Genomic DNA, 21367 nt, shown 5'->3' on the forward strand with positions numbered 1-21367 from the left:
TTGGTTCAAAGGCCAATTTTACTTTAAATACAAGGTTGAGCAATAAAGAAAAATGTCCAAGTGACCAAAATTTACTAATCTGTAAATAATAAAAAACATTTATACTTATAATTGATGTTAAATAGCAAATACATATCATGATAAATACAGAATGTATGACTGTGTTAAAGTTTCCAACATTTTCTGGGCTTCTGTTTTCTCATTAATCAAGTGAAGTATTTAATGTAAAGTCTGTTCCGTTAAATTCAGGTGTTATATAATTTTGTGATTCTAAAAAGTAAGCCAGTTAATAATGATAGGGGACCCTAAGATCTGTCAGGAGAAAATGATTATTTTCAAGGTTTACTTCACCCAACATGCACATGTAAATCCCTGCTTGGAGGAAAGAGGCCATTCGTCTTCTATTGAAAAGGCATCATCACTGCTCCCATCTCCACTGCTTCCTTGCTTTCTGCCATTGTTCTGGATGCTGAACCACTTTCATGTCTCACCCACTTCTGAGTTTGATGTTGTAGCTGAAGGCTGTAGACAGAATATTTGTGTCCCCCCAAGATTCTTATGATGTAACCTAATCCTCAATATGATGACATTGGAGATTGGGCCTTTGGAAGATAATTAGGTTTAGATGAAGTCATGAGAATGGCACCCCTATCATGATGAGATTAGTGCCTTTATATGGGCATGACAAGCCCAGATCTTTCTCCCCCCCCCCCGTGTGTGTGTGCACACGAGTGTGTGTGTGTGTGTGTGTGTGTGTGTGTGTGTGTGTGTAAGGATACAGCAAGAATAAGGCTATCTACAATCCAGGGAGTGGTCCCCACTAAGAATCCTGCATGCATGCTGACATCCTGATCTTGCACTTACACTCTCCAGAACTGTGAGATATAAATGCCAGCTGTTTAAGCCACTAGTTTATGGGAGTTTGTTTTAGCAGCCCAAGCTGATTAAGACACTAAGACACTAAAAAACAGTGGAGCCTCTTTAATGTAATGAGAAATGAATTAAATAGAAGTTATAAAAAATGCCCACACTGGACAGATACAGAAGAAGAGGCAGAAGTGCCTGTGTTTCCTGGAAAAGAATGTGCACAGGTTGCGGATTTACAGACATCAGCACTGTCTTTGGTGATCATCTTTATTTATTAAAATGCTGAAATAGGTATTATAAATATTAATTCTCAGCAAAAGAAAGCATATGTAGGAAAATAAAATTTAAATACTTAAAGAACATAGCAACTTAATACAATCATATATGGCTTAAAGGGTCAAGGACTACATAAAAATTTATAAACTAAGAAATTGTACATCAGCAAATAATCTATAAGTATAAAAAAGAGCATCTAAAATTCCATTTTTCTATTTTCAGTGATAAATATATAGGTATATATATACATATATATATACATATATATGTTTTTAAATATAAGCTTCACAAGTGATCAGAAAGTTGATAATAATAAGAAATATGGTCATACTTTGGGTGTTTGAATGATTTTGCAAATACATTTCATTTTACTATCTCCCATGGTTGCACCAATATTGTATGCATAGACTGTCATATCTGATAGCATATAGCAACCATCTTCAACAAATCCACTGCATATCAGTTTTGTACTATAAAAAATAGTTTTATAGATACTGTCTTCCTACTGCAATTGTCTGCAAGATGTTTTAAGTACTTTGCAGCTATAATAATAGATGTTCATGTACTATGTTTTATTCGTTGTTCTGTATTCTACAAATACTGATACCAGTTTGGCAATAACTTGTGGGGCCCATATATACAACAAAGAAAATGTAAGCAGATTGGCTGCATCTGTTCACCATAAACATTTCTTCATTAGTGTCATCATCAGATTTATTTGTGTTATATTTTTGTGAAAGACTCTGACAGTGATCATATTTAATCTCTAATTTAAGACAATCAAACCATTGACCATTTTTCTTAGTTGTGGCTCAATATATGTACATGAAATACATATGGGCTTCTTAATTTTGTCAGATGTTAATCATGGAATGCTGGTCACATTCAAATTCTAGTAATAAAGTGGTAAGTGAATATGGCCTATTCACCTAGCATAGGGGTATGAGAAGACAGCATAGTGGAGTGTAATTAATCAGTAGCACAGTAAAAGTAAGACACAGAGATGTACTGTTCCAAGGTCTGCCATTTACCTTTGTGACCTCAGATAATCCTGCCCCTCAACCCCCTCATCTACAAAAGAAGTTTAAGACCATGCAATACTCCCATGAAACTCTATGCAAAATGCCTGTGGCAGAACTCCAAAGATGGTAGCACAAGTAACACAAATTATTGCAAATGGTGATATCCAAAAACATTGATGTACCCCAAATAAAGAAGCATGATTAATTTCTAAATCTTGACTTACTATTGGGAAGATTCAAATTATAAAATGACTGGAAAAAAATTGTATTCAATTTTTCCCTGGATCTGAGAATTATTTTGAGGATGTACGTGAATTTATATGCAGGAAAGCATTTTGTTAAACTGTGCATTAGTGTAATAAGAAGAAATGTCGATAGTCATATCTGCAGACTACACAGACCTGGTCCATGATTCCAGGTTTGCTTCTCTCCACAACATCTAGAGAACGGCCTGCGGCAAAGGACTGGGGCACAGCACCAGGAGGGCAGGAGGGCCCTGAGAGATCATCACCTGCTGAAAATCTTCATGGCTACTGGACGCCACTCCTCATAAACAGCTTATTAGAAACCATGATTGCAAGCAAAGGACACTAGTCTCATGTCATCAGCTATTAAAAAATAAACATCTCTCCACAAAATGCCTGTCTTACCACAGGAAATAAGTCATTTAACAGTAAAATTACTCTAACATCGCAAAGATAGCACACTGAGTCCAGGACAAGCTAAGTTTCACTCAGAATTTCAAAGCTACAACAGTTCTATGTTTGTCACCCCTTTCTGAACACAATCATGTGGAAATCTGCAGGCAATCAGCAGTCACTGATGATAACAAGGGCAAAGAAGGATTGGGCAATAGACAACTACATTAATGGACTAATAATAAAAACAATTCACCAATACAATGATAAAATTTAATAGAACAAAAGCAGGTGAGACCCTGTACATGAGAAATTCATCATGAGAGTCAGAGAGGAATACAGGTACCAATTATAATTTATGCCACCTTTTCCTTTCCTAACTTCCAACATGTGTCGCACTTTGCTTCAGACCAGTGATTGTCAACCCTGGGCACACACGGAATCACGTGGGAGATCTTAACAAAATATTGGATGCAGATCCTACCCCAGACCAAACTAAATCAGAATCCTTGTATAGACAGGGTATAAACAAACAAAGAAAAACAAACAAACCTCACCATGTGGAGTAGTGGAATCAGGGTTGAGAATTCTGCACTAAGCCCATCCCCCTCTTCTTAAAAATAGCAGCTAGCTTTCTCCCTACAACATGAGAGATTCTCTTTAAAACAACCCCCTACTTTGTAAAAATTGAAGATCTCCAATCCCCAAGGAAATGCTCAAGTTTAAGCATAAGCATCCCAAGTCCAGTTTGCAAAAAGAACAAATTGACTCCCTCAACTTGCATGTAAATTCTTGGGAATATATAAGACTCTGTTGAGGTGAGAGTTTAGACTTTATATTGTATTCTCTCAAGTAACATTAATATAAATATCAGAAGAAAATTCCATAAAAACTAAGATTTCTAAAGATAAATCAAAGATGACAAGGATATTTTCAAAGGGTCATTAATGCATTGTGGAAAATGCAATTAAAAATGTCTCATCTATTACCATAAATAGCTAATCTTGACAGAATTTAATATTGTACTAAACAACCACTAAGAAAATAATTCTCAATCACCAACATCAAGAATCTAAGATAACTGGAGAGTGGGATAAAAAGGAAAAGGTCAAATACTGAAGAACAGGGTTAGGCACAGTTTTCACACACTGCAAAAGCTTTTAAAATAATGATTGTACAACTTTTAGAGAAAAGGAAACAGTAAAGATGATTTTGGTAGATATAATTTCAGTCCTCTGCCCACATTCCTCCTTCCTGGCCAGAGGACACTAACAAGGACAGAAGGATATGAGAAAAGAGAGTGACATCAAGGTACAAGGGTGAGGAATTGTCCAGAGGACCCAGCTATACTTAAGAAGATTCCTCCATGATCTATTACCCATTTGTCAACACATTATTGACTAATCTTGGATAGCACATTTGGCTATCTTCCGTTTTCCCCAGAAATTGAGAATTATCAATGGCCATTTACTGCAGTTGTAATGATTAAAAGGGATAAGGGATTGAACATTATAGAGTGCCATGCAAATGTAACACATCACAATCATTATTACAGTGCAGAAGAGGTATAATAGAAGTTGGAGAGGTGATGTGCACAGAAGAAAAGTCAGTTTGCAGGAAGTGGAAACCAAGGTAAATAGGAATAGAGCTTAGAGCATAAAACAACCTGGTAGCAAACACCAATCTATAATAATAAAAAGCATAATATGCAAATGGACCAAGCCGCTGAACAGTGGAACAACTGTCCAGAGAGACTTCCAGACAACCTTCAGGATGAAGCCTGGGCTGGGAGGGCCGAGGCAGCCAGGGCTGCGAAGGCCTACCCTTACACGAATTTCATGCCTCGGGCCTCTATTAAGTAAATAATTAACCAAAAAGGAAAGGGGGAAAGTCAGCACTACTCAAAGTGAAGAATGAGCAGCCTGCACATCCATGTTGGAAAGGAAGAGAAAGAATGAAATGAGAGAATTGCATGGGCGGATAAATGACACCTAGAGTCTAAAATGGGTAACACTCTGGTTAGAGGGGGGCAGGTCACTCATTCTCAGAATTATTGAGACCATGGATCTACTCTTGAAACAATTTGCCATGCAAAATACACAGAGAAATTTGAGGATTGTAAAACCCAAAAATTATGATTACCCTGGAAAATGTCTACTTAGCATTCTTAAAGGTAAAAGATGTGTTATTAATGTTTTCTAAGTTTGGGCTTATTGCTATCTAAATTCACATTAAAACAAGGTCTATAAATGTGTGTGTGTGTGTGTGTGTGTGTGTGTGTGTGTGTGTGTGTGTGTGAGGGGGGGAGGGAAAGGGAAAAGATGGGATAGACAATTTTTTGGGTTTTTCTCTAGAGGAAAAGTAGGAAAAGGGTACTACTATTTGTACTTTAAAATAAGCTCTTAAAGTAATTTGACAATCAGCTCTTCAAAACAAGATAGCTACGCACAAATAAGTGGGGGAAAACAAATTCAAAACAAGGTCTGTGACAAACAATAATTAGTGTATCTAGAACTCTTAATATTCTGGCCACTTAGTGAGAAGAAAGGAACGGGAAAACTCCCCACAGCATCCATCTTCCATTAGGACCTGGCACTGATCCAGTTCTCTGGGCCCCTCCCCAGAGGGCAGGTCTTCTTCCCCCTGGACTTTGAATAAATTGGTGAAATGAGTTACTGTACCTGCAACCAGAGCCTGTCCCCTGCCATGGTCCTGCCGATGGCACTGCACTGGAACGTGGCAAACTGGCCGGCATTCACTTCCACATTCTGAATCCTCAGGAAGTGGGGGGTTCTGGCTACATGGAGAAAAAAATGAAAGATATTAAAAGTGGGGATCTGGAATTAATATTAGTACGTGTGTTTTTTAATCTGTCTGTAATTTCGGGCCTTCCCATTGTTTACGCTTGAAGAAAACAGTGCTTTTGGCTTATCAGACCTATAAAGATTTCATTGTAAATGTTAAAAGAGATTCTGGAAGGCTCTGTTAAAAAAAATTAAAATGCCAAGTGTTTTGGGATAGAACCAAGCAGAAAAAAGATATTTTATTGTTCCTGCTGTGCAAATTATCACAGCTCAGCAGTCTTCTTGTAATAACAGATCTGTATTAATAAAGCTTATACTGAAGCCTAATTGATGTTTTGAACAGAAACATATTAGATATTTATACTAGCAACATGAAAAGAACAGTAAGAAGTTAAATGATGTTGTCAAGGAAACTTTTTAAGCCAAGTCAGAGCTGTGCATAATATATATTTTAATAAAACTAATTGGTATGCAGCATTGCCTGTATTAATATTTCCCTGTTACCAAAAATACTGTCCCTATAGACAGACTCTGAAATTATGCTGGGACGCCATAACATGGTAATTTTTGCTGATTCTTATTTCCAATTCAAGAAAAAAGAATAATTCCAAATGCTAAATGGCATTAAGTCTCATAACATACACTGTCCATAGGGGACAGCTGCTTTAAAAAAAGGATAATTCTATTTGATCTGAGACGTACACACCAATTTCCACAGCACACTGAAAATGTGTGTTCAAGGAATGGAAGGATAGGTCAGGAATTATATTTTATGATAACTTTTACTTTTAGGGAAAAATTTCTTATCCCAATGAGAGAGTGAAAGAGAAGCAATGGGTGGGGATGGGAGAAGTTAAGGAGTAGAAAAGGAAGAGAACAAGGACACTAGTATTTTCTGGGAAGTAGGGATGAAGCTGGATAATGACTACAATGACTTCTGTGCCATGCCAGCTTTCCCTCATGGGACACAAGTCTTTAGGGCACGTCTAGACACTTTTAAATAATGGTCCCAATACGGGGCACCTAAAGATGAACTAGCACTACTATTAGCCTGTGAAGAACATAATTAAGAATGTAAGTGGGTTACTATCCAAGAACAAAGAAAACATTAATTTTAATATCAACAACACACAGGGAACCCCATTGCTAATTTGGAGATCACTAATAATTTAGACAATGTATTCTTGATGCTTAGCTTTCAAAATACCCCTAAGAACTTCTAAAATAGTGGTATAACTACAGATCACTCTTTTTCATACTAATATTTTAAATCCTTATGAACTATTTTTTTTTCCAGCAAATTAATCAAATTAGATGTGGTCAAGAATAACATGATTTTATGGCTTTTATAGATTTCTATTTAAAAAGTTCCAAAATAGCCGAAACCGGTTTGGCTCAATGGATAGAGCGTCGGCTTGGAGACTGAAGGGTCCTGGGTTTGATTCCGGTCAAAGGCATGTCCTTGGTTGCGGGCACATCTCCAGTAGGGGATGTGCAAGAGGCAGCTGATCAATGACTCTCTCGTCGATGTTTCTAACTCGTTATCTCTCTCCCTTCCTCTCTGTACAAAATCAATAAAATATATTTTAAAAAAAATAAAATAAAAAATAAAAAGTTCCAAAATAAAATTTTGTTTCTATTCTCTGTTACCCCAATACTAAAAGACCCATTGTTTTTAGAAAATAGAAAATAAGTAACCTCTTTTTATTTTTATTTATTTATTTTTTTTTAGCATTTCTGGGCCAGAAACTTTCCCATGGAATACTCACCAATATCCTATGAAGTAGGTATTTTTTCCTTTTTACAGATGGGGGTGGGAAAGTTGTGGGCACTTAGTAAGCATCAGAACCAGAGTTCCAAAGCTCAGGCAAGGCTCACTGTACCACACTCCCTCTGCCACATGCCCTCTGCTAGCCTGGCCACCCTGGTCTGCCCTTCCCGTGCTCTTCAGCCCACTGCCAATGGCTCCTATTTGACTCTTGGGATTTTAGGTTCTTTCAAGACCCTTTGCAAATGCTATTTCTTCCATGAAGCTCCCCATGGACTTCCTTGTCTTGCTGTTAAGTTTTTCCAATGTCACTTATCCTCTCTCCTATATACAGTAGTTGGCCTTCATCTGTGAGACATAGGTTCCTAGACCCCCAGAATCTGAATGGCTTCATTTATATAGTCCTCCTACTGTATATTAATTAAATATACTATTTTTTATATTAGGACTAATATATTAAAAGCTGTCCATCACTTATAAAATCAATTTAATTCTTTTCCCTAAGAATTATAATTTAAATAATTTATTTTTCTTTTAGAAAATAGCTTCAATAATAAACATTAAAAATAAAGTGCTTATTTTTTAAATCACATATGAAGTTATCTCCAAGAAGTAACTTTTACAATATATATGCATTTCTGCACACTTAAACATTTTTAAGGGAAAGCATAATGAATTTGTTAACCGCTTGCGAAGACACAGAGCACATTGACCTAAAGTTTGGGCCTCTTGAGGGAGGCTGGAAATTGAAACTTTGATTCATCTAGACTCAGAGTGAATTCAGAAATATTCATACAGACTATGTATTTGCACTAGGTGAGGAGGTAGATGAAAAGCCAAATCCTAGGAAAAGCTGAAAATAGGGAGGGCCTAGGAGGAGGGGTTAAGGTAAAAAAAAAATTCCTAAAATCCTATTGGAACCACAAAAGGGAAGCTTCCTGGACCAGGCAGGATCCTCTCACGTGGACAATTATGGGATTCTGTGTTATTCAGGGCTGCTCTGACAGATCCTTTGGGAATATCTGGCTTTGCACAGAACCATCAGAGCAACCTTTGCCATTAAAGAAACTTTACATCCTCTAAACTGGCCTACTGGTATCTTACTCTTTTGTGGCAACCATTCACTTTTTTTTTTTTTTTTTAATTTAAGAAGATATTCAGTATTTCCCCTTTAAAAATATTCATTTAAAACTATTTAAAAATCTGCCTACTATACATTAATGATTCCCACTCAGAGGCAATGTCACTCCCAGGACAATGTCTGAAGACATTTTTAGTTTTCACAAGCGTGAGGAAGGTAGGGTGTACCACTGGTATCTAGTGGACAGAAGCGATGTGTTGAACATCCTACAATGCACAACACAGCGCCCACGGAAAAGAATTACCAGGCTCAAAATATCCATCGTGCCAAAGTTGAGAAATTCTGACATACATTATATGGACACAGAAAACTTCACTGTTGAACATTTGAGTTTCTTATACATAATGCCAAGATAAAAGCATTCATAATTAAATTGTCATGTGGACTTTTTTGTTTTTTCCTTAGGATAAAATTCTAGAAATCAAATTACTAACACAAAAAGTATGCATTTATAAAAGCCTTTTGACACAAATTGCTAAATTACTTTCCTTAAAGCATGTAACAGTTGTATTTCTTTGAGCAGGATATACGGAAGGGCTCATTTCGATGCCTGGTCAAAAATACTAGGGATTACCGAAACCGGTTTGGCTCAATGGATAGAGCATCGGCTTGGCGACTGAAAGGTCCCAGGTTCGATTCCGCTCAAGGGCATGTACCTTGGTTGTGGGCATATCCCTAGTAGGGGGTGTGCAAGAGGCAGCTGATCGATGACTCTCTCTCATAGATATTTCTAACTCTCTATCTGTCTCCCTTCCTCTCTGTACAAAATCAATAAAATATATTTAAAAAACTAGGGATTAATTTCTGTAGCTTTTTTGATAAGCTTATTAAATATATATATACTCTTCTCTATCAGCTAAGCAAATAATAATAAAAAATTGGAATATCAGACGGTCACTGGCTCTGCCCTCAGCCTGCTCATGCACAGGAAGTGTGGCCTGGAGAGACTACGTGCCAAGGGCCCTGTTTCTAATCACAGCTGCCTGTGCCACAAGAGAAAGGCACAGCCAAACTCATTTACCAACACAGCCTCCTAATACTTACTGTCTGCAGGGAGTTTTCGGTTAGGATATAACTTGCATTTTTAATTTGGAGGCCAAAGATATGATTGTATTATACTCTTTCTTTGTTCACCCCATTCTTAATAAAGATATGTCACACAGAATGAAAGTTATCACGTTTCCTTTAAAATCATGGGTGGTTTTTTTTTTGTTTTGTTTTTTTCTTTTTTTTTTCTTTTCCTTCCAATATGGCTTTCTCAGAGAGTGCCAGTGCATATTCCTTGCACAATAAGGTTCAGGGTCTGAGGAATTTATTTCTCTGTTCAAATTGTATTTTGGGGAGGGCCTTTCTTTGAAAACAGATTGGCTGTTTTGGTTTGAAAAAAAACAAGGCTGCTTGGTTGAGAAGAGATTGTCAGGAAAAATAATAATTTGATGTATAACAAATGAACAAACATATTAAGTGTGAACACTTCTATAATCAAATTATCCCTTTCAAATGAAAGGGGATTTCTGATCTGAGTAGAAGCTAGTAACTCCTGTGTCAGGATGAATAAGACAAAGGGACTGTGGGATTCTATTTCCCAGGTCAGTTTCCATCAAGAGCCTGAAAGTCAGAATTTCTACTAATGGCATTTGTAAGTTTTTACAATAAACATTAAAGGCTTATATAATCCTTCCAAAGTTTTAGGATTCCTGGATCCTCCCTGTCTAGTTCAGTAAATCCTATAACTGTTTTCAGCCAGATCATTTTTAAATTAGGATTTTAGCACTTGTGTATTCAAGCATCAATAGTTCAGCCCCTTACTACCTCCGAATAGAAGTAAAAGTTCCTAAACTGATGCCTTAGAGCAGTGGTCGGCAAACTCATTAGTCAATAGAGCCAAATATCAACAGTACAACGATTGAAATTTATTTTGAGAGACAAATTTTTTAAACTTAAACTTCTTCTAATGCCACTTCTTCAAAATAGACTCACTCAGGCCGTGGTATTTTGTGGAAGAGCCACACTCAAGGGGCAGAAGATCCACATGTGGCTCACAAGCCGCGGTTTGCAGACCAAGGCCTTAGAGGGATTTTTTTTTTTTTTTTTTTTTTTTTGTAAAATAGGGATTTAGAAAAAGTAACTATATCAGAGAGTTGGGATAAAGATTAAACAAGATGATGTAGGGAAGGCATACAATATGCCTGGTACTTAGCCTAAAAAACATTCATTACTATTTGAAAGAATTGATTTATCACTGGATGCTGGAAAAGATCCAAAGCAAAAGAGTTCTACAGCCAGAAAAGTTTTGAGCCCATGCTGAGCTGTATGCTCTGAACCTTGCCAAACTACCTTAATTGTAACACCAGGTAGAGCACCATTAGAGTAGAAAATTTCAATATCTCAGTATTAAAAAAGACAAATTCTCTCTCTCCAGATTTATAGGCCCATTTGTCTCCTGGATACCCTTTCAAAATGCTATGCCAGCTTTCTTCTAAAATCTGCAGGAGTTCTAAAAACAATCATCCATGAATTTCAAACAGTTTTTTAGTACACCTCTCCTACTTTCTCATCTCTGCCATATCCTGTTGCTTGTCGCTAAGAAAACAATGATTTGAGATAAATTAATACCCCCAAACATCTATCCTTTGAAAACAATATTTCAAAGGATAGATGTTTGGGGGTATTAATTTATCTCAAATTAGCCTTTCATTACTAAAGTCAGGTATTATCATTGACAAAGATACAATTTTTTTATAAATGTTTCATATTATTGATTTTTCAAAGACTATATCAAAATATTAACAAAATCAGAGAACAGTAATTTGTGAGATCAAAGTGCAAACTGAAGTGGGACAATAGAGGACTGTGCACTAACCCCTTTTATTTTCATTTGCATTCTGATGTAATGGCATAGGTTGAAATAAACTGGAGGCATGCCCAACAGACAAAATAAAAAGCCAATGTTTCTCTCTATTTGTCTAGCATATCATCACAAGCAGAAAAACAACTTCTACCAAAAGAACAGCCTGGTACTGCCTACTCTAAAACTGAAAAATAACATATTTTACAAACTTAATTTTTTTTTAAATTTTTTAAATAAATTATCCCACTCAAAAACTCAATCAATTGAGTTAGTTAGGGTGACAATCTGCAGGTAACTCATTCTAGAGGACCTGTCAAGATGTAGTGTACAATAATAACAATAATAATAATAATAACCAGCTAACATTTATTAAGCTCTTAGAATGTACTAAGCACTGCTCTAAGTTCTTCATTATACGTTAACTCATATAATTTGTACATTTACCCTGTGAGGAAAGCCTTATTGTTATTATTCCATTATATGAATAAGGTTATGGAGCCAAAGAAGTCAAGTAACTCTTATGATAGAAGAAGCTTTGCTCTTAACATGTTTTGGGACAAATATTTATTTTTTCCTTGAAAGTTAAAATGTATCTTAATGGAATAATTTGTCAAGTGGAAAAGTAAGCTCAACATTCTTATCATAGAAAAATAAGTTAGCCTTTGTATACAAATATGTTTTATAAGTCCCTTGTATCCTAAAGAAGAATGATATTCCTTTGAGAGAAAAAAAAATCCAAGTTAAGTACCTACATGTTTAAAATGAAATGTCTGCTCTGAGTCTATGCATTTCTCACCAAGCATATGGATCTATCTGTATTTAACAGAGCATAATTCATAAAACAATTCTAATTTTTTATTTTTTACTGTTAGTCTTATTTTAATCACATTGTTTAATGTCTTCAAAACAAAAACTAGTATTGAGAAAAACTAATATAATTTTGAAATAGGTAAGCAATGTTTGGGTATGCAAATAGCCTTGCACACTAAGTGCATGATAGCTTGCTGCCGCTTGCCTCAGCTGGCTGCTCAGCCCACTGCCACTCATAGCTCTCTGCCACACATAGCTCACTGCCCTGCCCTCTTGTAGCTCTCCACCCGCTGCCCTGTCCTCCTGCTGTTGGTCGATGCATTATGGTGTAACAACCATTTGCATATTACCTTTTTATTATATAAGATATCAATGAGTAAAAAATTTTATTTTTGAACCATATTTTGAACACAGCATTTATTAAATATTTAAACAAACTACCAACTTATTTTATATTGCAAAAGAGTATTACAGAATAGTCTTGCATTTTGTATTCACTTTATATAATATATGGCACACAAAAGATTTTTTCAATTTTTTATTATATTATTATGTTTTTTTAAAAGTTTATTGAATTTATTGGGGTGATATTGGTTAATAAAATTACATAGATTTCAGGTGTACAATTCTGCAATACATCTTTTTTAATTATTAAATTCAAAATATATTTCTAGTGGACATTCCAAATATAAAAATTATCTATGTTCCTTAGAAGTGGTCTTAAGCCAGAGAGCTGCTGTCTGCACAGCCATTTCTACATTTCCCAGCCAATCCGCATCTGACTGTACACTAAAATCAGTATTATACTGTATACAAGCAACTGTACACTTATAACAGAACAGCTACTTTTTAAAAAATATTGTACTTTTTCTCATAAACCTATGTGAATCCAAAAAGGAACCTGCAGAGTGAAGTCAATAAAGTTTTGCATCTTTTGAGAAACACAGTTTTGGATATGAAATCAGGAGTATTATCTATAAATCTTGATAGAAAATTCCTTAAAAATATTACCTGTAAAGATTTCCATTTAATGACTATACTTTTGCCTTCTTTTAAATATTTATTCGCATGTTTTCCCCATAAACTTAGAGGTTTGGAAAAAATTACAGAAGGGCTAGCATCAAGATAACTTAAAGCTTACAATTCAAAATGCTGCTGTACCACACAGCTCACCTTGTTTTCAATGCGTCTCCTCATAGCAGTCTGCAAAGCCAATTATGTATTAGCCCCAGCATTCTCCAAAGGAGAGACCATAAACACCTTTATTTGACCATAGATAGGCCTGGGCTTGGAAGGAATGAACAAAACTGCAGGAGACACATTTCAGGAAGGCTCTGATAGAAGGACAAGCATTAAGCCTTCCTGTATGACTGAAGGCAGAGACTCAAACCCCACGGAATGAGAGGGGCTGTTTTGTTGGTGAGCTGCCAGATATACTAGTAGAAGGAACCTGGGATACAATACAATAAAGACTTGTGCACAGCGAAACTGGTTTGGCTCAGTGGATAGAGTGTAAGCCTGTGGACTGAAGGGTCCCAGGTTCCATTCCGGTCAAGGGTAGGTACATTGGTTGCAGGCACATCCCTGGCAGGGGGTGTGCAGGAGGCAGCTGGTAGATGTTTCTCTCTCATGGATGTTTCTAGCTCTCTATCCCTCTTCCTTCCTCTCTATAAAAAAAATCAATAAAATATATTAAAAAAAAAAAAAAAGACTTGTGCAAACTTGGCCTTGGCCACTGCATATGCGCCCAGGGCAGCAATAAAATCTGCCCTGTGGCAAGATTTGCTCTGAGAAACAAGGAGCACTCAGCACATAGTAGGCATTCAGTATTACTGCCTCTGATTTTTACTTCCTGGTCAGAGGTGAGTCAGAGGCTGCAACATTTATGCACATTAGAACTGTCCAGGTGTGTTCTCCACGCCCGAGGGGATTACTCCAAGGATTTGGCCAAGTTCCAAATCAGGTAATTATGAGCAACTCAATTGGCCCTGTTTCACTTATGTACAGCATTGTTCGTTCTTCTATCGTTTCAGGAAAAAGAGGAAGGCGATTCTTCTTACATTCACTGATTTCCCTGACAGATGAAAAGGCAAATGCAATGTGCTACAAGAGTAACGTCTGCCTTAGTAAAGAACGAGATGATTGCTATGCTTAAACTTCAGTGTTGTGACCGGATAAAGATCTCAGAGAGAGCAAAACCCCTCTGGGATGGACCAGGAAGATTCTGTCATGACGTTCATATCATGTGACAACCACACGGGGCTTCTCGGTAACTAGTACAGGGAGTGAGCTCCTGATCTATTCAATCCATGCACTAAAGCAGTGTTTATATTTCTAATACCTCTGTAGATATAACCTTTCTTTTGTGAAATTGGGTAGGACCGTCAGCAGAGTTCCAGGAATGTATGAATAGCCAATTTCTCTTTAATGCCGGGAACCATAAGAATAAAGCAGGCTTCTATTCCTCAGCTGGCCAAAGATTTAAAGTCTGACAATATCAATTTGGGGCAAGGATATTAGGAAAATAAAACTTCCATGCATTGCTAGTGGGAATATAAACTGGCTCAGGCACTTTTCATAGCAATTTGACAGCATGTAGTAAAAACTAAAACTGTTTCTACCCTACATCCCAGCAATTCTGCTTCCAAGAACATACCCTGCTCTCTCACAGGGCACCCAGAGACACACACATGAATGTTCACTGCCACAATATTTGTCATGGAGAAAAACTGGGGAGAAACTAAATGTTGGTAGAAGAATAAAAAAATAAAATGTAAAATATTCACATGTTAGAATATCATAGATTGACTTAAAAATGTAATGTCAAGGAAGGTAGGGTTGGGGGAGGAGGGATAATACAGACTAATTTGTGCAGTTGAATACCATTCATTAGAATTTAAATAGGCAAACAGTACTTCCTTATTTTTTATGAATACATCATGATTATGAGAAATACAGCATGCGTACATGTAAGCACACACACGCACGCACACACACAGACAGACATTTTCAGATTTCTAGGTACCCAGCTCTTAAATCTCTTTCCTAAAACTGAGAAATGCCCCCTGTATGTTGCCAGCTGAGGCCTGGATTCCCTGATAGAAGCTGTAGAAGCCACAGCTTCCTTTTCTAGGTCACCCTATGGTTGTGGGAGAATGAGAACATGATTGAGCTGGTCTACCGTGACAATCGCACTCTGTTTTCTGTGCCGAAGGCTGAGGTGAATGTTCAGGCATGTGGCAAAGGTTGCCCTCCAAAAGTCAGGAGGCACAGGAGGGGGCAGCAGTCCCCCTATCTTCATGGGCATAGCAATTACAGTGGTCCCTTCCTCTCCTGCCTATTATGTTAGCCTAGTGTTTCCAGGGATTCTGCTTGCCACCCAGGTCCCTTTCAATGCAAAGTTTTCCTGCTAAAATCAGCTGCACCTGTTTCACCTGCTAGTGGACCAGAAGCCTTCCAGATGGAGAGGGCCAGCAGCAAGCTCCCTGCTGGGGGCCCCTGGGGAGGGGAGGGAGAAACAGGACTGGAGACCTGCAATTGATTTTATTGATTAAGGACAGGGTTCAGGTGCCAACATGACAATCAAGAGCTGTTCGTTCATACTGGGTGATAGAAACAAAAGTGTGTTATTTTCACTGGATTTTTTAAAAGAACTAATTTATAAAAGATGAAGGAGAGGCCATTTCTAGGGCCCCAAGGTGGTTTAGGTAGATTTTGTATGTTCACCAGATCCCAGGCCTGTTTGGGGCTATATTGTTTGGAATTATGCCCAAAACATACTAGATTTAGGGACAAAATGCACAGATTTTCAATGTTTAATTTGTAGTACTCTTCAAAATGGAAATCTAAACATCATTGCAAAGACATCCCTGATTTTTATTTTAAAGACACTTTGGTACATTCGATGCCATTATACACAGAATACATGTTTTTGGACTTCTGGGCTGGCAAAGCAGCCGCTAGAGACTTGTCAGGGAAGTCTCTCAGCAGAACTACTGCTCCCCAGGTTTCAGTGCCTTCTCTTCATCTGTAATGTAAACATGCCCCTCACAATGTACACGGATGTTTAAAAGTTGAGACAACTTACTACATGGATGTCCTAACACCTTCACTTCATCAATAGCGAGGTAGCCTTGATGTCCAGAAGTTATTACTTCAAAAACCACCTGGAAATTTAAAAAAAAAATACATTATTTACTCAATTTGTCAGACTTTTACCAAATGTCTCTTATAAAGAGGTAGTTTCTCTCATTCATAGATTCATTCATTCATTCATTCATTCATTCATTCATGTTTCTGACAAACAATAACGGAGCACCTAACATCTTCAGCCGATGTTCAGGTTCTAAGAATAGAAAGATAAACAAGACCGTTTTCAGGGAGGTTAATGGGAACGGGCGGTCAGACAGCACCCTACCTCAAGGATTCACCTGGCAAGGAGGGAATGCCATGCTAACAGCCAGTATGTAGGAGACAAAGGCTTCAAGTCCCTACAGGAAGCAAGGTTTAGATTTAAGCTGCTTTAAGATACCGCACTTTCTGGCTAACTCCTTCGAGTGGGCTCTATGACCAGACTGAACCATGTGGAGCCCTAGGTTTTAAACAAGAAAACTTTTAAAGCTACGAAAGAAAAGTACAGATGCTAAAGAGCCCCTCATGAGGAGGTGGTGTGTGAGCTGACAGCTGAATGTGAACAGTGTGAACAGGGCCAGACTCACAGTGTGAACAGGGTCAAATTCACAGTGTGAACAGGGCACGTGCAAAAACTGAGGCCAGTGTGGCCATGGCCACCAAGAGGAGAACTGGGACCTACAGCCTTGAGGTTCTGCTGTGACCAAATTACAGAGGCTCTGCTCATAGTGAAGAGTGTGCAGAAAAGACACCATATTGAGAACACAGAGAGAAGGCTGTGGGGCTGAAATTCAGATGGCGGAGAAGAATGCATAAAGGTCGCCGGTGAAATCCAGTGGGCATGAGCCACTGCCTGATCGAGGGAATAGCAGGCAAGAGAATAAGGGCAACATGCTCTGAGCATCTCAGGATGCATGGCACTTTTCACATGGTGGAGCCACTTCAGAAAAATAGAGGCTGAATGAGAAAAAATGACCAGTAAGAAGGTTATCAAATATCTCACCACAATTGTCTAAGATATCTATTGTCAGGCTATTATTAAAAAGGTCCACATGACATTGTGTTAACCTCATTTACAGATGGCAGGAACCTGTATCACTGGGAACACCATGGCACCCGACCAGGAATCGAACCTGCGACCTTCCAGTGCATGGACTACCCTCCAACCTACGGCACTACCAGCCGGGGCTGAAGATGATGTCTGAAAACACTTCTTGGAGAAATGACATTTTTCACTTATATAAAACCTGCACACAGATGTTTACAGTTTTATTCATAACAGCCCCAACCTGGAAACAGCCTAGATGTCATTCAAATGATAAATGATCAAACAGACTGGTACATGTATAGATGGATTACTACTCAGCAATAAAAGGAACTAATTATTGATATACCCAACAACTTGGGATGAATCTCTAGAGCACATGTGTCAAACACAAGGCCCGCGGGCCAAATCCGTCCCGCCAGGCCTTGCAATGTGGCCCGCACAGCGCTGTCATCACTGCACTCCGCTGCGTTTCCATCACAATGACAGTTTATGACTGTTCAGTAAACCATTCAGCCCGCGATTTAGGCTGGATTTTAGATTTTGGCCCCTTCTCTGATTGAGTTCGACACCCCTACTCTAGAGAGTTATGCTAAGTGAAAAAAAAAAATCACAAAAGATTACAAAGTATATGATCCCATTTATGTAACATCATGTAATGTCTAAATTTTAGAAACAAAGGACAGGTCAGTGATTGCCAGGGTTAAGAATGAAGGGAGAAGGCACAGGAGGGAGATGGTATGGTTACAAAGAACAAAATGGACAATCTCCATGATGTTAGAACTGTTAAGATCTTCATTAGGTTGGTGGATATACAAATCTATTCAGTAATAGAATTGTGTGTTTTTTATAGCAGCATGATTCACAATAGATAAAACATGGGAACAATCCAAGTGTCCATTGAAGAATGAATGGATAAGAAAAACATGGTGCATACTTACAGTGGCATATTAGTCTTAAAAAGGAAGGAAATTCTGATATACTACAACATGGCTGAAGCTTGAAGGCATTATGCCAAGTGAAATAACTCACGGAAGGGCAATTACTATATGATCCCATGTAAATGAGACACCAAGAGTAGTCCAATTCATAGAGACCAAAAGTAGAATGGTGGTTGCCAGGAACTAAGGAGAAGAGGAAAACTATTTCCTCTTCTCCTTAGTTTTATGTGGTATAGAGTTTCAGTCTTAAAAACTAAAAAGCATTTTGGAAATGGATGGTGGCGAAGGTTGCACAGCATTATGTAGGCATGTATTTAATACAACTTAAAATTATTAAGATGATAAAATTTACATTATTTGCATTTTACCACGTGAAAACAATTGTATATAACTAAATACACACAAATATGCATGCATAAGTAAGGGTAAAATGAGAAACTTGAAAAAGCTCTGTAGATTTTAACAATGTCAGTATTCTGGCTGTGATAATATATACATTGTTAGCAAAATGTTAGCATCAGAGGAAACAGGGTAAAGTGTACACAGGAACCTGCATTATTTCTTACTATTGCATCTGACTCCACAACTATCTCAATAAAAATTAAAAACTATATAGATAAGTTGCCATTTACATAATATATTACATACACTGGACACATATCATGCCATTATTTTATGTATTAGTTTATCAAAGATCCTTCAAGGAATAAATATATCAAGAATGTGCCATGAGTGTATTGTAGATACAATTTTAAAAACCAATTTTTCTGATTCCAAATATCAAGATAGTTTTGCTAGTACACATTGCCTGAACAAACGCGTCAACCCCAGCACTATTTGTTTGTTCAACAGAAACAGAAATGGAGAAAGCAATCAGCAAAGCCTCAAATGGAAAAGCGCAGGTGGCCTCCTAGATAAGAAGTCATCCCAGATACACCTGCTAGACTAGGTGACACTGCCACAGTGCCGCCTCACTGAAAGACAAACCACACAGAGAAGAGAAGAGGCCCATTGGTTGAACAGAAATGAAATAAAATTTTGTCCTGCTCATAAATTTAATTATTTTTTCACTGACAATATGCAGGAAGAAAGAGATGCAGGGATATTCCTGCAAATTAATCTGTCTACGTTTAGTCTATAAAAAGACACATAGTTGATGAACATTGAAAGCAAGTAGAGGAAAAAGACTTCCCAAGGCCCTCAAGACAGAGCCCCTTGGAAACAGTCATATACTAGCTAGCCAGGGACAGCAACAGGGGGCAGAGCAGGGACCAGCTAGCTGTTCTGGTCAGGATGGCCATTTCACTGACTGATGTCTATGACCACCAGCTATCTGAGAATATCACTGCTCTGATCATGAAATGATATTTTGAAAGTTGAACCCAAAAACTTTTATCCATTATTCCTTCCTCTCATCTGTCCTCCCTTCATTCTTTCTTCCCTCTCGCTCATTTATTCATTCACTACCCCAAGTGTCATCTCCATTCCAGGCACTCAGATAAGCACTTAGAACAAATATAAAGAGAACAAATGAAAACCCCTTTCCTTATCAAAATTTTCCTTATAGAAAGTTATATTTTTGCTTTATCAACTACAAGGGCTGAAGTGTCTCATAAAAGCAGAATAATTTTTATAGTGTCCAGATAAAACATGATCATGTGGATTTATTTTTGAAGTTGACATGTGTGCATATAATGCACAATATTTTATGTAAATCAGAATGGGGCCATGACCTTACCAAAGAAAGAGAGAAAGGAAGAAATTACAGACCTAGAAAAGACATTTGAAAACCGCTAAATCGCTTTTTCATCCGCCACTAAAAGCTCAAAGATTAAGTCTTATTATCCAAATATTCCCAAATATTTACAGAATATTTTATATGCTCTGGGGGATCCACAAAAGTGAAATAATTTTATGAAATTTAAGCTTTAGTTGATGAAAAAAGAATGGAAGATCAGAAGGCAACGATAGCCAAATGATAGATGGGAGCAATAAGGAGCTCCCGTGGCTGTGACCCCTCTCCACCTCAGGACTGCATCCTCCTTACCACATCAACCAGTCCAATTTCCCAGCCTGTCAGTACAAACTCGCAGATGCCCCAGCAAGGCCTTACCAAGTGTCCCTCCTAGACTAGAAAGAGAGAGGCCTTGCCACAAGCTCGCTTTCCCAGCCAGAGGACTCCCAACGAGGCCTCCTTGTACAAATTAAACACATGCTTATCCCTGAAACTGTTTCTGCTCCCCTTAGTCCTCCAACTGAAACTCCGACAAGCAAAGAAAGATAGCTTCTGATTATTAATGCACTAAGAGAATAATGGACTGCCCTTTTAGTTCATTAAAAACTTTGTAAAGTAAATTTCAGGAACTTGACAGTTTTGAGTACTAACTTTCAGCTAATTGAAGTGACAAAAATAGGAAAACAATTTTTATAGACATGTTTATGTGTGAGTGTCTAAATATACTTATATGTGATGTGTAAAATGAAATTTTATATGACACACTTAGGTGTTTTACATAAGAAGGTTATAAATTTGAAGCAATGGCCAACGTTTCTTTCAAAGCAAATTTTTCAAACAACCACTTTCTAACTCTTTCCTCATAATGACATTTAAGGGCTTATTAGCACAAGTTTTTTTTTAGCTGTTTCATCAAGTTTATCACTTAGTGTATAAATGTTTCAACACAGCCCTAGTTAGCATGGCTCAATTGGGTGGGCATCATCCCCTGCACCTAACGGATGCCGGTTCAATTCCTGGTCAGGGCACATATCCAGGTAGCACCCTCAATCCCCAGAAGGGGGCATGTTTAGTTCTCAAGATGATGCTTCTCTCCCTCTCCCTTCCTCCCATTCTCTCTCTCCAAAAAAAAAAAAGGTAAATAAAAAATTTCTTCAAAAAAACATAATGTTTCAATACATACCACAGAAAAATTAAGTATCATTTGTACTGAAAAGGTTGCGATTTTGAAACAACTCTGAATAAATGAAGAGATCTGAATTTAGGTGCTGTAGAACACTTTTGAATTGACTTCTAACTTGATTTTAACACTTGGCCCTTAGAATATTAACTTAATGA

The 21367-nt window shown here is 37.6% G+C and overlaps 1 protein-coding gene across 12 annotated transcripts in view; it reads right to left on the bottom strand.

The window, feature by feature from the left end:
* Positions 1-21367, bottom strand: part of PTPRM (protein tyrosine phosphatase receptor type M) — a 608093-nt gene that overhangs the window by 341821 nt on the left and 244905 nt on the right. For all 12 annotated transcript variants that reach the window (XM_045574745.1, XM_036417770.2, XM_036417769.2 and 9 more), the window contains exons 4-5: positions 16265-16343; positions 5485-5600 (exon numbers count right to left, since the gene is read on the bottom strand). In XM_045574745.1, coding sequence (XP_045430701.1) covers positions 5485-5600; positions 16265-16343 — 195 coding nt within the window. The remainder of the gene's footprint in view (positions 1-5484; positions 5601-16264; positions 16344-21367) is intronic.

Source organism: Pipistrellus kuhlii, unplaced genomic scaffold, assembly GCF_014108245.1.
Source record: "Pipistrellus kuhlii isolate mPipKuh1 unplaced genomic scaffold, mPipKuh1.p scaffold_m20_p_6, whole genome shotgun sequence".
NCBI lineage: Eukaryota > Metazoa > Chordata > Mammalia > Chiroptera > Vespertilionidae > Pipistrellus > Pipistrellus kuhlii.